General features: G+C 36.9%; 1 protein-coding gene across 1 annotated transcript in view; it reads right to left on the bottom strand.

Moving 5' to 3' along the window:
- Positions 1–17,887, bottom strand: part of LOC148301146 (WD repeat and HMG-box DNA-binding protein 1-like) — a 25,472-nt gene extending 7,585 nt beyond the window's left edge. Inside the window, exons 1-11 of the mRNA XM_088273766.1 lie at positions 17,260–17,887; positions 15,898–16,141; positions 10,748–10,991; positions 10,077–10,192; positions 8,869–9,037; positions 7,387–7,527; positions 6,413–6,641; positions 5,719–5,898; positions 4,613–4,775; positions 1,968–2,094; positions 522–736 (exon numbers count right to left, since the gene is read on the bottom strand). Coding sequence (XP_088129892.1) covers positions 522–736; positions 1,968–2,094; positions 4,613–4,775; positions 5,719–5,898; positions 6,413–6,641; positions 7,387–7,527; positions 8,869–9,037; positions 10,077–10,192; positions 10,748–10,991; positions 15,898–16,141; positions 17,260–17,330 — 1,899 coding nt within the window. The 5' untranslated portion in view covers positions 17,331–17,887. The remainder of the gene's footprint in view (positions 1–521; positions 737–1,967; positions 2,095–4,612; positions 4,776–5,718; positions 5,899–6,412; positions 6,642–7,386; positions 7,528–8,868; positions 9,038–10,076; positions 10,193–10,747; positions 10,992–15,897; positions 16,142–17,259) is intronic.

Here is a 17,887-nt window from a genome sequence, read left to right as displayed (position 1 = left end):
ATTCACAGCTGTACGTGTGATGATGAGACACCTCAAGATGTCCCTCACCTGTTGATGCTTTGCCCCCTTTGCAGATTTCAAAGACAACAGCTAGAGGCGCGTTGCAGGAGCCTGAGTGAGGACCTATCCGACATCAGATCCGTGGTAATTCATAAGGAACTGTCACTAGAGGTGGGACCATACATGATAAGAATAGTGAAGGACATTGGTACTATAAACCAAGCTAGGACACAAAATGCTAAACCCTCTTCTAGTGGAACAGAAGGTCAGCTGATGACAGTTAACAGTCCGGTTTTTCCTGAGGAGTTTTACGTGGTTTTCTCTCAGCAATGAGCAAATGCTGAAAAGTTCCCAATTGGCCCACACTAAATTATCCCTCCTGTTCCCAACACGGATTAAAATAAAAAAAAAAATTAAGTTTGAAGAACCAAAAATCTACTTAATGATCTATAAACCTTGTACAAATGCACAAATGCCCATTTAAAAAATGAGAAGAATAAAATGAAGAGCCGAGGACTTACGGAGATGATGTAGAAGGTGTCGGAGATCCCCCGGGCGTGGGAGGCGGTCTCGCAGACGGGCACCCAGAGGCGAGGGCCGTGCTGGTACAGGCGCAGCGTGCCCCCGGCGTCCAGCACGGCGGGGGCGCCGCGCTCCGAGCAGCCGGCCCAGCGGACCAGGCAGCCCGGGGACAGGGGTACGGGCACCCCTGATGCCACCACGCGACTGTTCATTCCTGGGGACATTATATCCATTTTTAACACATTTCAGACGGGTATTTTTTACGCCTGTGGACCGCTGGTGGCGGGATTTGATAATTATGTACATATAGTTAAGACCTTAATAATATTCACATAAAAATATTGGATACTTCCTTCTTTTCTGCCTTTGAAATAAGGCTGCCATAGAAGATAAAAATACCTTTCCCGTCCTCGAGCATCAATCGACCGAACGGGCAGAAATACCCTTCCTGTTGTATTAATTTCAGTTTTACTTGGTAAATAACACTATTTCTTAAAATTAAGTAAAACTTAAATTAAAAATGCAAATTTTAGAGTTGGGTCCTTGGGACTTTGAAGGTTGAAGAGGGAGTAGGGGCTGTTTCTTATTTTTATCAATTTATTTCATTATTATTATCATTATTATTTCTTTTTATTTCTTATAAGTGGCAACATAGACAGTAAAATTAACTTCACATACAGTGTTTGAAAATGATGCGGAATGCATCGAAACATGTGTCACAATTGATTTTAAGAAATAGCAATATTTACTAAGTTAAACTTAAATTAAAAATGGATACATTTTACCACAAAGTGACTGCTGAATCAATTAACTAAATGATATTTTATTTACAGGAATGTCTCGGACTGGTTTTATATTTGCAGGAATCTCATAAACTGATATTGCATTTTCAGAAATCTCACAAACAAGAGTGGTATTGAAAGCTGTCCCACCGCATGCCCAGATCCTGATACACAAGCATCTAGGCTTCTTGACAGATCTGCTCTTGCAAAGCAATATTTTTTTTTAACTAAGTTGCGAAATTGATTGAAAATGTGAAATAATATAAAATTGTATCCCGATTTTACTGTGAATTTACATTTAAAAGCTTTCAATATCACTGTCAATCTAAATAAATATAAGTTTGTAAATCCGTCACCAAATTTTCTAGAAGTACCCCGGTGTAGGCAGTGAAAGGGATTAGTATTTAGTTCAATTACATAGTCAGCTAGATCCGAATCCGACCCGACGTTGGCCGGTACACAGACGCCTACAGCCCCGACCAGCACTGCACTGCTGTGCAGACAGACACATAAAAGTGCAAAGACATTTATAGAGAATGATCAGTCATCGCATTTCTACTCAACCATTTTTCATCGAGAGTGGTATGATTGAAATTGATCTATTAATTTTCTTCTCTCGTAATTAATTTATTGCAACATAATATAATATGAATGATTACTAACCATTAACAGTCAGTGTGTCCATGGCTATATGTTGATCAGACAGTCCCGGATCTGAGGCGTGGTACATTATGTGCAAAGTGCTGCCTCTACCCGTTAGGCAAACAGGAGCTCCTAGCAAACTGACAACCTGGAAAAAAAGGATTTTTGAGCAAAAATTTTACTTTAAGAAAATATCAAACTCAGGTAGAATTTAACAGCCTACACCAGGTTGAAAAAGAAGATTTAATATCCCATTGTATAGTTTTTTCCAGTCCCATATTTATTTAACATTCCCTGGGTTGGTATTTGAAGAGTAGATTGGAACACCTTGCTGTGATTTATGATCATTTCAATTCGATACAGTACCCTACCCTATGCACAATTGGGTGCAGATAAGGATCGGAAACTTTAATTAACTTCTTGTACATAACATATAAGTTCCTTCTAAATTTGTGTTTTTTTTTATAAGAATTTGTGTATCAAAATTGTATTCATAAATGTATGCGAAAAGAACAAAGAGACGCAGTTCATCCACTTTATTTGCTTATAATATTGTCCCCACCACATGTAACTCTTTTAAAATCGTGGTAAGGGGTGGAGGACTAATATTTGTGTGCTCAGATAAGATTAAAATTCAAACGTATATACGTCGCGCTCGCTCTTTGTTTATTGGTGTCGCTTTGTTCTTTTCGCCCTTATAACTTAGTAATTTTCGATAAATAAATAATTGTTTCCATTTGCGCGTTTTTGTCTTCCTCATCATCAATATTCTAGTACCATTAGTCGTAACAATATACATACATGATATATTGGCAGGTTTATTGGCATGAATCAATATATTCTAGCCAACAAAACAAAGACTAGTAACTGTTATCAAGATTTGCACATTATATTTCTTATTTTAACTCTTGCCCACACACAATGGTGCATAGTGTATATGTATCAAGAATGGTGCATATCTTGATTATTAATCATTAATGATTATTTTTCCTGGTTATTCCTATTTATTCTCCTGGGCATCAGACCCCAGACCTTCAGCACGGTAGCTTAACCCTCTAACCACTACACTATGCAGATGGACAAATTACACAGCTGTTTGAATTTAGTGAGCAGAAAGTCTTTGTGCATACAAGTGGGAAGAAAAAAACATTTATTTTAAGAATTTGCAAAATGAATCATATTGATATTGTATATGTATTTATGACAAATGCTCAAGGAATACAGATTATGAAAAATTGCTTATTAATTTAGCTGTTTTTTTAACACATTGTTGTCGGGCGGTTTCCTCATCAACCCTGACCCTAATTGGTATACTAATTAGGTTTGTATACTAATCATATGTTGTATACTCCATTTTTCTTTATGCTGCTGAAACATGGACCATAAAAGCAGCGGAAAGGAGAAAAATTGATGCCTTCGAAATGTGGTGTTGGAGGCGCATGCTCCGAATTCCATGGACAGCTAGACGTACCAATGAGTCCATTCGCCAGGAACTACGCTTGGATGGCTTGACTCTGGCCAATATCTGTACCCGACGGATTCTCCAGTTCTTTTGACACGTTGCGCGTGGCAATGAGGATAGCCTGGAACGACTAGTTGTGATCGGTAGCCTGGAGGGAAAGAGAGGGAGAGGAAGATCCCCCACACGATGGACCGATCAAATTAAGGCAGCAGCAGGCACCTCAGTGGTTGGAGAGCTACGTGCAGCGCAGTCAAGGGATAACTGGAGAAGAGTCATTGCTTCTGCAAGTATCACAACCCTCAGCAATGAGGAATAAGACGGAGAAGAACTAATCATAATTAACTGCTAATCCAATCCCGATCTGTACACTGTTTTTTAGCATCTCTCGCGTTCTACCAAAAGTAAGCTAATAGAACAGTATGTAAAAAGACACTTTAAGCGTTTCTCGAAAACAATGTATACTAATTAGGGTCGAGGTTGATGAAAAAACCGATCGACAACAATGTTTTAAGCATCGTGCATTCTGAAACGCTTTGGCTAGTGAGAATATCAAAGGAAAATATGTCGATAATCCAGAAAGGATCATAAAATAATGGTGTTGGACGTATTATAACTAGATTCAGGAAGCACTAAGGCTTTGCAAATTGGATAAAATAATACTGACATCTATTATTTATTGATTTGGCATTAACTTTGTGGAATGACATGTTGATTATTTAAAATTAAATACTGTATTAGACCATCAATAGCATTAATAAAAACTTTACTAGACCACTTAATGAGTTTTATTTCACATGCCTAATTTAAAAAACTAGATATTTTCATCGACAGGTGATCACAAAAATTATCTTTTTTGTTTTTGTGATCACCTGTTGATGAAAACTGTAGTTTTCGAAACCAGTCATGTGAAATAAAACTCAATGGTTTAATACAAAAAAACTTTAAAAAAATAATTTTCAAACCCTTATCTGGACCCCAATGGTGTATAGGGAACTGCATCATATAAACGCAGTGTTATCTTTATCGTTAACACATGAAGGAAAGGTAATCAGCCCTCAGCTTCAGGTACCAGTCGAGGGTAATATTGAATAAATATTAGAGTAAAAAAATCTTTTATAATTATTTAACCCCCCGGGAATCGAACCCGGGACCTCCAGAACGGTAGCCGAGCGAGCTGAACATCACACAAATAATGAATACTGACGTGTATCTGCGTTCCCCGCGGGGTGTAGAGTCGCAGGTAGCGGGCTGTAGTGGCAGCCCCGACGAGCCGCTCCGTGGCCACCAGACACACCGCCTCCTCCAGTCCCGGCAGAGACACGCTCCACTCCTTGCTCCCCCCTTCCAGCGTGATGCAAACCAACTTGCTGTAATCCAGATAAACTGGTAATTGATCACATCAAAACTACATTATAGATGGTTGGTATTGTGTCCAAGAGGCCATGGCGGACAATGTAAACAAGACAGACTGACTCACTGGCTCTAAACCAGGCCATTTGTTAAATCCCAACTTAATTTTCTTTAAACTGAGGTAATATTTGATGTGATTGAATTTTTTTCTGAAAACACCGTTTTAGTATTAAAAATGAAGGTTTTCTTTGAGTTAAATATATCGCTCACTCCTTTCAACAATGTCATATATCGAAAATCGACAATTTTCAGTTGTGCATGTTTTCGGAATGCCCAGAAAATGTAATATATCCCAGTAAAAGCGGCATATTTTTAATTTAATATTTACCCGCCACAGGGCAGAAAGTGTTGTTTTTTTTATTTGAAGAAAAGGTAATGTTTAATTATTTTTTTAAATATACTAAATATTTTTCAAATGGAGAAAAAACCTTCAGGTTTTATCTAAAAAGATCTGCTGCACAGTAAAAAGTTCAATAAGTGGCTTGATATTTATTTTTAATACATTGTATTATATTTTTAAACTTTAAAAATGTTCGCCTGAAAAATCAAGTTTTTTGATTTATGACTTTCTTGAAAGGAGCGAGTGATATGGTTTTAAAAAGGAAAAAAAAATTTTGAAAGGAAAGGAGTTAAAAAAAATTTCAATGTATATTCTAAAACTAACAAAAATTTGTGTTAGTCTTAAATTACAACCACAGATGGCAGTACAAGTGCCATTTTAGAAATACATGTCACCAGGCTTTAGTTATAAGCGCGCCCGTTCATGTAGGCCCATACTCCATTCATTTGTGTAAAATGCAAGTGTCAATCAATGGCGATATTCAACTGGAATGACTTCTACTGTAAGTTTTATCTTTCATATATTTTCATTACATGGAAATTGGACTCAATTGAACATACCCAGGAGCTTCGCAAGCCAGTACGAGGACAGTACTGGAGAGTGCAGCCAGGATGTGGTTGAGATGGTTGTTAAGGTGGATGCTGTGATGGGTGTTGGTATCGTGAAACTCCACTTCTATACTGCTCTCCGATTCCGTTGTGTGACATCGCACTATACCGATTTCATTCCAGCACATGTATCTGCAATAAATCCAGAACAATATAAAGCTTAAGGTCTAGTATTCATTATATAGAATAGAAACTCAATTTTCTTTAAACCCAAGTAACATTTGACATAATTGTATTTTTTTTAAAACACCTTTTTTGTAAAGAAAACATAAGTTTTTCTTTTAAATAAATATATGGTTTCGAAAAGAAAAGAGTTATTGAAAGGTATTTAGTTATATGTAAATATATATTTTTAATACATATTCAAAAGAAGAAAAAATATCCGATTTGTATTCTAAAAAAATTAAGTTTTTTTTTCGGTCCCTTGAAAAATGTAAAATAGGGGTTTCACTCTAAATATATATTTTTAATACATATTCAAAAGAAGAAAAAATATCCGATTTGTATTCTAAAAAAAATTGGGTGTGACCCGACGACCGGCTCTATGCGATGCCGGAAGCCAACTGAGACTTATTAATGCAAGTTTGGCCTTAAGTCAAAGTCGGTGGGGCCTCAACTTCCTCCGGCACCACTCTTCACACTCTACCTGTGCTCCAGATGTGCCGGGGTCGCAGAGGGCTGGAAAGCGGCCTGGGGCTGCATGTTCCTCTCCCTGCTCCGGGAGCGAGAGCGGGACCTCCTCCGGGATCCTGCTACACTCCCCGCACCACTCAGCGCACTATCAGCGCGGAGAGTCTCGTTCTTCAGTTTGTTCAGGGATATTACATTCTCATCATCTTCATCATTGTCCTCCATTATTTCGTGGTTCGAATCCTCTAAAAAATACGAAACATCACACAATTTACAATTTTTTGCTATTATTGCAATTTTAATAAGAATACTATTTTTTGAGGTTCAAATTGTTGAGGTTTTGTATGAAAACATTGTGAAGACAAAAATTTCCTTTTTTTTAGCCCTTTCCTGTATTGAGCTCTCATTGAGGTCTGAAAAATAGCTATGTTAAATGTGCCACCAAATTGTTAAAAAAAGTACTTATCTAACAAATTTATTTACAGTAAATTACTTCAAGACATGCTTGATCAAATTGCCACCATAGAGGCTGAAAGAAGTAAACTCATTATGTTTCGAAACGGTGTAACAAAGAACCATTATGCCCAGAGTGTTTTCAAGATTTCCATTCACGTAAATGAAATCTGTTTATTTCTCATGTTACTACCATTTGTTCAGTAAATTGTAACACTATTCATATTCCTCACACTGTTTGGTGATGTTGGAATAAATATATTTTATTTTACTTATACATTTGTAGCTTATTATGATTTATTAACATTATTATAAAAAAGTTACAATCCCATACTATGCTCCCTCAAATACAAATAAGCAACATCCTGAAATTCCTAAAAAAATAAATCCCAAATATTTTTTTTTGCTTTGTGTTATTACTTACATAAAATTCACAATAAAGATAATTTATACTTATAAAAAAATTAACAAAAAGGTTAAACTATGTAAAAGATTTGATTATCAGTGTTGGAATTAGCGAGCTTTTACTGCACTTACCATTTTCTCTCTCAATAATTTCCATGAGATCCAAGTTCTCATCATCTTCAGTAGACTTTCTTCTTGCCTGTCCTCCGAAGCAGTTGATTATAGTTCCCAACTGTCCCGACACATCACAAAACGCCAGCTCTCCATTTTCAGCTGGAATCAAACATTTTTGTAATTAAAATTCAACACATTCAATGATTATATACATTCGTAAAGTCAAGACCAGCAAGTATTTTCAGAATTGCCAACCTGGCTACAATACAGAAAAGTCGCTTAACCTCAAGACGCTTTGAAATGATAGACATGTACACGTTAAAGTGGGGACTGACCGGAGCATTTCGTCCTAACGTAACAATCGGTGAGCATCCGATTTCGGATGGAGCACTCGGAACACTGTACTGACTATGTATATGAATGCTCGCATCGTTATGACGAAATGACTCCGGTCAGTCCCCACCTTTAGAGACAGACTGATTTCCACCACTTTGATAATACCTAAGCGACTTATACGAAGACATGGGCTGCTCGACGTATGAGGAGCTAAAGAGGACTTCCGAAAATAAGCGAGAATGGCGAAAGAGATGTCATCTGTTGTTACAGACCAATCCGCAGGATTGAGACCAGAGAGAGAGAGATTTGTGACCAAAAATCGACAATGAACAGATCGCCACAAAATGCATGGCTGGCAGGAAACTATCGGCAATACCAAGACAAAACTAATCCTGTACCATACACGATTTACACACAACGAAGGTTTGACAGTCCCAAGAATTAACAATAAATATGGAAGTCGATATACACTGCAATATATCGTTCCGAACATTTTTGATTTGTTGTCGACGGATGTTAGAGGTCAAAATAAAATATGGAACAAAGGCAAAATAAAGGAATGGGTGAATGATCAAGAGTTAATTTTATGAAAATTGTAAAATGTTTATATTCTTAATTTTTCTCTCTTTTCTGTGTGTATATTAGGTTGAAATGGTTAAAAACAATAAAAAATGTATTAAAAAAGAACTCCACCGACAAGACATACAAAGTGGCTTGGTGGGTGGAGATGCATGAATTTGGAAGAGGAGGAGATTGTTTGCAAAGACGGATTGGCGTGGTATTCTATTCCCTCTGCCTACCCCTGCGGTGAAACAGCATGATGGTTAATTAGTTTTGAATCATTTTTGGAGCTGGCACCCGACAGAAAAGCCTGGAGATAGTTTGTGAACTCCATACGTGTCCACATTCGGAGTGGATATGGTTTAATAATTTATATCCTCGAATGTTTGTTTGAAAATGCCAAATGGCATTTTCAAACATTCGAGGATATAAATTATCAAATTAAAAAAAAAAAAAAAAAGAAGACGAAACAATTGTCACAAAATTGATTTTTATGTGTTTCTTAACAATAAAATACAACTTAGTAAACTCAAAAAATCGGTGTTTGATAAATCAGTTTTAATGTCAAAACATTTAATACATAAATACAATATTAATATTTACCAGTCAAACTCCAAGCCATGGAACAGACATTGTGGGAAGTAGGGTGTTCTGTTATTCCTAAAGCCGAGGAAGTGTTTACATTCCACACTACTATTTGTCCCGCAATGGTACTACCAGCAATGTAATTACCACAAGGAGAAAACAAACATTGCGAAATGCCACATTTTATCTGAAAGAAAAAAAACAAATTAAATTATCCAATTTCAATGGTATCAAACAAATCAACAAACAAAATCGAAGTGTTTTTTGGCTCAAAAATTTATTTGGACATTCTATTGATTTCCTTAAAAATTACTGTACAGGGGAATCATACATGGCTCCAGAGTATCTTAAGGAGCTGTGTATTCCAGATGAATTGGTTGATAGACGTCTCACGCTTCGATCGGCTACAACATCTGCAATGGGCAAAGTTATCTTACCAGCTCGCAACCAACGCACTAAATTTGGCGAGCGTGCCTTTGCTGTTGCAGGACCGACGGCGTGGAATGCTCTTCCACCAATGGTTAGAAATAGTGAGAGTGAGATGATCTTTAGAAAAAGACTAAAAACACATTTGTTTGCTAAATCATTTCCACCATAATATTTTCCCCAATTCATTCACCGTGAAGCGCCCTTGAGGTATTTTTTTACGAAAATGGCGCTATATAAGTTATCCAATTTTATTATTATTATACAATGGTGTCAAAAAATATATACATACAATACAATTTTCAAAATTTACATAAACCTTTTTGTTTAGATTCTATTCTAATTGTATACTTTTTTTTTAATCTAGGCATGCCATCACTTTATACATTATAAAATTCACCGTCGTGCCCATAGTCAAACAATCATACTTAATCTAATTTTTTCATTAATATATTCGGCAGTCACTTTGGGGTAAAATGTATCAATTTTTTATTTTATTACTTAGTAAATACCACTATTTCATAAAATCCATTGTGACACGTGTTTCGTTCATTCTGCATAATTTTCAAACACCGTATTAACTTTTAAATATTATATATCTAAGCGATAATGACATTTCATTATTTACCTATCATAAATTATCAAAATATAGTTCTGGTCAAGACCGGTGTGTATGAAAATATTTTAAGGTTGGTTTATTGATGACAGCTGATGGAACATCTCAAAACTGGCTACAATTTGTATTTGATATAGAATGTGTTGAGTAGGTGACTCTGAATAATATGTATATTAAAAAATACCTTTGGGTGAGTTAGTGAATACCTCTGCTGCCAGGTTTTTGTATCCAGAATAATAACTTCCCTATTGCTTGGGTAGGCTAAATATTTTCCTGTATTCGGTTCAAAACTTGTTCGGCCTGAAAAATAATTGATATTTGCATTTTCATAAAAAAAAAACCTAGAAAGAGGTTATTAATTTTAGTGATTTCTGATTAATCTGCCCCTTTAGTTCGCTTCCGTAGTGTAATGGTCAGCAGGCACGGCTATCGTTCTGGAGGTCCCGGGTTCGATTCCCAGGGGGGGTCGAATAAATTTGAAGCGGAGGGCTGATCACCTTTCCTTCATGTGTTAACAATCAAGATAACACTGCGTATATATGATGCAGTGCCCTATGTAGCATTGGGGTGCGGATAAGGGTTTGAATGAATGAATTACTGCAATGGTTAGTACATTTAGCTACCATACTAAGCATCGAGGGTCCGATTTTGAAGGGGGAAGGGTCAAAATAAATATTTGTGATTTTTCACTTCAATATTTATTTTATACTACCCTGGACTGGTACCAGAAAGCAAGGATTGATAATCTAGCCTTAATTTATGTAACACTAAGATTACACTGCGTAAATGTAATGAGGTCCCCTATTCACTATCGGGTACCGATAGGGGTGAGAAGAAAAAGAAGAAGTTTATTACCTAATACTTTGGCTGTGTAGAAGCTATTTGCCTTGGGAATGCAGTGCATCTGCTTCAAGATGGAGTTGTCCTCCAAGTTCCATATTCTGCAGAAACCGTCTCCGCACGACGTGACACCATACTTCCCCGAGGGACACATGGACATGGACAGGACCGGACCCTCGTGTGACATCACTTCAGATATTTTTTTATCTTCAACGGAGCAGATTTTTGCTTCCATATTCTCGGAGCAACAGCCCAGCTTCTAAATGGAACATGAAACTTTGATAAGTTTTTGACAACACTAATCTGATCAACATGAAGCAAAAATAGGACTAAAAAAAAAACTTTGTATAAAGTCATCGCTTAAGCCAGCTTAATGCCAGATTGAAAGCCCTGGGATGCTCAGACTTCCATCTTTTTTCATAAAAAAAGGGAAGAATGAAACATGTTTCATATCTATTATTATGGTATTATTTTATCGTCCCGCGAAATCAATAAATAAAAGTTATTTTTACGAGTAAAAACAAAAACAATTACATGAAAATGAACGACAAGACGTCGCGATGTTCTTGTGGAATTGTGGTGAACGAGGTGTTGGCCTTTATCCAGCAGAAAATGGATGTTATGGACGAAGTCAGTTTGTGCCAACTTTGTGAATTCTTCAAGGAAGACGAAATAGATGCCGCAAAGGCAATCTTAATAACCTACGTGCCTGCTGCACAAACCAGAAGAGTGGGCGAAGGTAAGAAGAAACGTAATATCAACGATATTATTAAAATTCTGAGAGAGACAGACCCAGATACTCTGCCCAAATTCGCTGTGCTAAACATCAATAGACTGCCTCCCATCACGTTTGACTATATCGATGTGAGTTCTCTACTTAGAGAGTTAACATATCTTAAGAACGAAATCCATAAGTTAAACATTGAAACGCCGAAGAATTCGGAATCGATCCAATCTCTGAAATGTGAAGTGGCAGAAATTAAACGTCAACATAACGTAAACGACCACCATAATGTAGGTAGGAGACAGCATGAAAAATTCATACCGAACGAAGAGATAACGCCATCTGTGAACAGCGACCCAAAGCCACCAACGCTCTATAGCGAAATAGTTGGAAATGAATTGACAGATGTCACTAAAAACAAAACTCAAAATGTAAATAATATTACTGAATCTTCTAGCCAGTGGACAATCGTTAAAAATGCAAAGAGTAAAAATAACTCCAATAATAACGATAATAAACGCCCAAAATTCAAAAATAAAAACGCCATACGAGGCAGTAATGTCTCGTCTGGGCTTAAGGCAATAGAAAATGTTAAATATTTAGTGGTATCGAGATTAAGTCTAGAAACGAATTGTGAGATGATCATTGACTTTCTGAAAACAAAAGATGTGGACGTTCATAAATGTGAGGAGTTACAAACAAAATCGGGTGATTATAAGACTTTTAAAATAGGAGTTCCTGAATCCATGTATAGTACCACACTAAACGGAGATATTTGGCCACAGTACTCTTTTGTACGACGATTTTTTTATAGCGAAAAAAAAACTAATATTTCATCATGAACAATTCCATTAGAATATGTTCCTACAACTGTAAATCAGTACATCGCATAGCACCGGGTATACACGAAATTTGCAACAATGTTGACATTCTTCTCCTACAAGAAACCTGGTTGATGAAGGACGACTTAAACTTCCTGAATAGTATCCACGAGGAGTTTCTGGCCACTGGAACATCAGCAATGAACTCTTCCGAGGAAATAATCCAGGGAAGACCACACGGAGGCGTAGCCATACTGGTAAGGAAGCAAATTGCTAATGTAACTATTATCGAATGTGGTGACGATCGGATGGCGGCAATAACCATACAACATAGCCACGGAGTCACTCTATTGGTAAATGTTTATATGCCAGTATGTTGCAACGAAAACCTGCCTGTCTTTGTGGACATCTTGAGCCGAGTTACAGCTATCGTAGATGAAACTCAAGTGAATGAGTTAATTTGTATGGGAGATTTCAATGCGCCCATACACAGTAGATTCATGGAGGAATTAGATGCCTTTTCTCAGGAAAACGAGTATAGTATCTATGACGTGAAAAAACTCGACATCAGCTCCTTTACGTTCTTCAGTGAGGCGCATAATACTACCTCTTGGTTGGACCATTGTATAATATCCAGTACGCTCGAACAGCGGATCACAAATATCCATATTGACGACAACCAACAGATGTCCGACCATTTTCCACTACACATACAAGTGGAGATGAAGTGTAAATATACATCTAAAAGTAATACTCAAATAAATGAGGAAAAAATTAATTGGAACAAATACAGTCAAATACAACTGAAGAAATACCACGATAAGACAGAGTCGCTCTTTAAGAAAATAATAATTCCTTACGAAGCTTTAACATGTGAACAGTGTATAAACCCACATCATAAATTCATTATTAAAGAATTTTACGAAAGTACGATAAAAGCTATGCGAAATGCCGCACAACTTGCATTTAAAGTGAATGCAGGGGGGCCCAAAAGCGGAAAACAAAATTCAGGAAACATTCCAGGATGGAATGAGCAAGTAAAACAAAGCCATATTAATGCACGAAATGCCTTCAAAGCGTGGCTCATAGAGGGAAAACCGTCTACAGGACCAGTTGCCCAGAGGAGAGCGGAAACGCGAAGTATTTTCAAAACAAATCTACGCACGGTGGTGAAGAATAAAAAACAGATACAAGCCGATATATTGGCAAAGAATATGCTTACTGCTGATTTCAAAATGTTCTAGAAACAAACAAATAAAATGAGATCGTCCAAAGCTATAAGACCCACAGAAATTGATAACATAACGGGTGACGGAAAAATCAGCGAACTATGGAAAGCCCACTTCAGTTCAATGTATGAGAAAACAGGAAGTGCGGAAAATTGTAATATTTACAATAATAATGCTAACAATATGCATCCACTGAGTCCCTGCATTATACAAGTGAAGGAAATCCAGACTGCCATTAGGTCACTGAAATGTAATAAAGCCGCCGGAGGAGACGAAATTTGTGCTGAGTACCTTAGATATGCTAGCACGAGAATACACGTACTGTGGGCGCTAGCTTTCACAGCAATGTTCCGGCACTCGTTCATACCTGAGTCTCTGTGTACGTCAATAATTATACCTATTGCAAAAAATCCTATGGGAAATTTAACAGAAAAAGAAAATTACAGGCCAATAGCGATTTCCACCATGGCGGCAAAAACCATAGAAAACATAATGATGGAGAAAGCTGTTGAAAACCTAAAAACGACCGACAACCAATTTGGTTTTAAAAAAGGATCGGGAACGGACACAGCTGTCTTCGCTGTTAAAAATACTATAAATATATATGTGCGCCGAAATACGCCAGTATATGCCTGTTTTATGGATCTCAGGAAAGCATATGATACAGTAGTACATCACATTTTGGAAGAAAAAATACAAAAATCAATTGAATGTCCTACGACGAAATGCATGTTAAAAAACTGGAACGAAAATCTCATTTATAGAGTATAATGGGGGACCGAAACCTCAACTCCGTTTAAAGCTCAGCGAGGACTCAAACAAGGTGGAATCACATCTCCTAGCCTATTTAACCTTTACGTGGATGCATTACATGATAGGTTAAACCAAGTAAATGCGGGATGCTCCATAGGAGGAGGGAGAGTGAATGCCATCTCATACGCCGATGATATGGTCCTGATGGCACCATCGATAGCTGGCCTACGTAAACTTATTGCCATTTGTGAATGTTATGCCACAGAAAACGGCCTAGAGTACAACGCCAAAAAATGTGAGCTTATGGTATTTAAACCCAAAAATTACTCATTAAAGGTACCGCCCATAACTATAAATGGACAAGAAGTTAAGCGGGTAAGTAGCTTCAAGTATTTGGGACATATCCTACAGGAGAACTGTGCGGATGATGAGGACATCAAGCGCCAGTATCGTGCTCATTGCGTGCGGTCCAATATGCTGACACGCCGCTTTGCCCACTGCTCCGCGCAGGTAAAAAATAGACTGTTCCAAGTGTTGTGTACGCAGCAATACGGCAGCGAGCTATGGTGTAAGGTTACACAACGAAGCTTAAAGAGCATGAAAATATGCTACAATAACGGCTACAGAGCTTTAATGAAGTTACCCCGACACTGCAGCGCGAGTGGTATGTTTGCCACAGCACGCCTACCACATTGGGATGGCCTGTTAAGGCACCGAGTGGCAGGCTTCCGGGAGAGGCTGATGAAGAGCTCCAACCTCATCATAAAGCGGCTTGTGGAGCACAGATGGGGGCTGGACATGTGGCGGCACTGGAGCGCAGTGCTGCGTTTGCCAGCGAGCTAATTTTCGTCTACATCTCTCCAAATTTATTATTATTTTTATTTTTATTTTTTATTTTATTTTATTTTTATTTTTTAATATTTCTTTCAATTTCTTATTTCCTTCTTATTTCTAATTTCATTGTTTAAATAAAATGTTGTAAAACATATATGGCTGACTAAGTATTGCACCCACCACTTAGTCAAGCTGGAATAAAGAGTTAAAAAAAAAAAAAAAAAAAAAAAAAAAAAAAAAAAAAAAAAAAATATCAAATTGATACACCTTTTAAACTTGACATCTCATCAGTTGTGAATAATCCAGTATCAGATAAAATAATAATATTACATTAATACTGTTTGACAAAATTTCATTTTATAATAATTAAACCTCCCTAATCCCTTTTGACTGTGACTGCAAATCAACACAAAAAAAAATAAAGCCACTTGAGATCTACCCAAACTCTTTTGCCTAGCGGCCAAAATATTTTGAATTTTGTTAAGTAGATAGTGTTTTAGTATTAATCAGTCTTAAAAAGGAAGCAGTTAGCTTTGAAACCGGTAGATTAAATTATAATTAAATTATAATAAAATATTCATGGTGATTTTAAAACAAAGTTTTATTTTAATTATAAAATGGAAAATCACAAAGTAATGCTTCAAATGTAAATTATAAAATTTAATTTATTTATAATTTAAATTTTACTTAGTAAATGCCACTATTTCTTAAAATCTATCATGAAATGTGTTTTGATACATTCCGCATCGTTTTCAAACACCAAAATTGAAATTTAATTTGTTGGATGTGCGGATATAACTGTACCGATGATGTTTTGCACACAGTAATCTGCGTAATGGGCGCCGTGAAGCGGGCGACCACGCCGTCCTTCTCGAATGCTGGGAAGGTGTACTTCTGCACGGCGTTGTTGTCCGTGGACACGAAGAGATGCGAGGGGGTGACCGCGAGCGCGAGGGCCCACTCCCCGACACACACGCTGCGGGGGTCGTCGTCCTCCAGGCCGGCCCACACCCGCACGTCCCCATCCGTTCCACACGTCACCAATTCGCTGAAACAATAAATAGGTCTCATGACGGCGCTTTCCTCCAAAATCGGAGTAAAAGACTTTATAATTGCAGGCCATAGGTGTAAAGGAAACATGAAGTGAATTTATTTTTAGATGGGAAATGCTTTTATTATTTACCTTTATTATTATGAACAAGGTTTATATTATTTATCAATTAGTGGATTTTTGTCCTAGCTGAAAACATGTTTTATTTTAATCTGTGTTGGGAACAGGAAGGATAAACCAGTGTAGGCCGATAAGGAACATGTGAGCATTTACTCATTGCTGAGAGAAACCACTTTGCACTCCTCAGGAGAAGCCAGACTGTTGCCTGTCCTCAATAGGCCTTCCGTTCCACTGGAAGAGGGTTTGGCACTTTGTGTTCTAGCTTGAGCTAGAAGTGTATGTCAAGACAGAGGAGTGTGGTGTTCCATCCTCTCTGTCTACCCCTGCAGTAGTAGAGGCTATACTATAACTCACCAACTACTACTTCCACTACTTCTTCTGCAGGGGTAGACAGAGAGGAGGAAATATTTTAAATGCACTTCTAAAAGTGCATTTCAAATATTTACTATACCTAAAATCAAGAGAAAATGTCTCGTATAATGCATTACTCAATCATACTTCAATCAAAAATTTTAAATCTTAATATCTAATGTAAAATAGATTGCATACAAACTTTAAAAATCATGCAAAAAGTACATAATGATACATAAAGTACATGATAAAAGTTTGATTCAGTACAAATTAGTTAGTCTGTGATTCAGTAGACGATAAAGGCACAACAATGATCTGTTCAAGCATGTTCCATAACATCGGAAATCATATAAACCAAATAAATATAAACCGACCGAAACCTGAATGTCTAAAAAAAGAGAATCACTGATTTCAAAGTTATGGGCGGAACGGAACTATAGTTACTATAAATTCATTTATTCGGCTGGAAATAAGGAATATGCTGGCTTAGTAGTAAAACTTTCAAACTTCAAATATGACTTCAAATTTCAAAAAGTCGGGTTTGCTTGAACCAGTTAATGTTTATACGCTTATAAGGAAATTATAATCCTGAAGATAAAAACATATAAATTTTTTGAAAATAAATTAAATATTCATCTACTCACTCTCCATTCCCCGTATAAGTTATTTCTGTATGGCCCTCCGCGTGAGCGTATCGCATAGGCCGACGCTCCATAGTCGGAAAGACTAAGAGAAAATAAAAATAAATGAGATTTCTAAAAAACTTTACACAAATTTATATTAAAGCAAACAGGGAAATGTCAACCCACGACCACGACAATAAATTTGACTAACTTTGACGTTTATTCGCGCCAAAATACATGCAGACTATAGGCAAAAATTAATTTTAGGTACCTACGTACGTAAATAAATAAAAATAATAAATTATTATTTATATTCAAAGCATTTACTTTGTGGTCAAACATTTTAATTGATATTAGTAATGTTAGTAAATAACCACTCACCGACTACTTCTGTCTACCGGTTTCGAGACGTACCCGTCTCTTCGTCAGGACATACACTACAATTTAACAATCATGCGAACAACACTACACCACACCCACTTAGTACTATTCACATACACTATCACTACACATGCAAAACATGCAGAGCGAGTTGTTAGTCCCACCATGCTTTTGGGAAACTAAATAATAAAGTAAAAAATGTAATATAAATATACGCAGGTTGGAAACTATATTAGGATTCAAAGAGAAGGGGGTAGGTTCTGGGAAG

This window comes from Brachycentrus maculatus, unplaced genomic scaffold, assembly GCF_059751285.1.
Source record: "Brachycentrus maculatus isolate JH-2025_06_01 unplaced genomic scaffold, ASM5975128v1 h1tg000602l, whole genome shotgun sequence".
Taxonomy (NCBI): Eukaryota; Metazoa; Arthropoda; class Insecta; order Trichoptera; family Brachycentridae; genus Brachycentrus; species Brachycentrus maculatus.
This window is presented reverse-complemented; position numbering and strand designations above follow the sequence as displayed.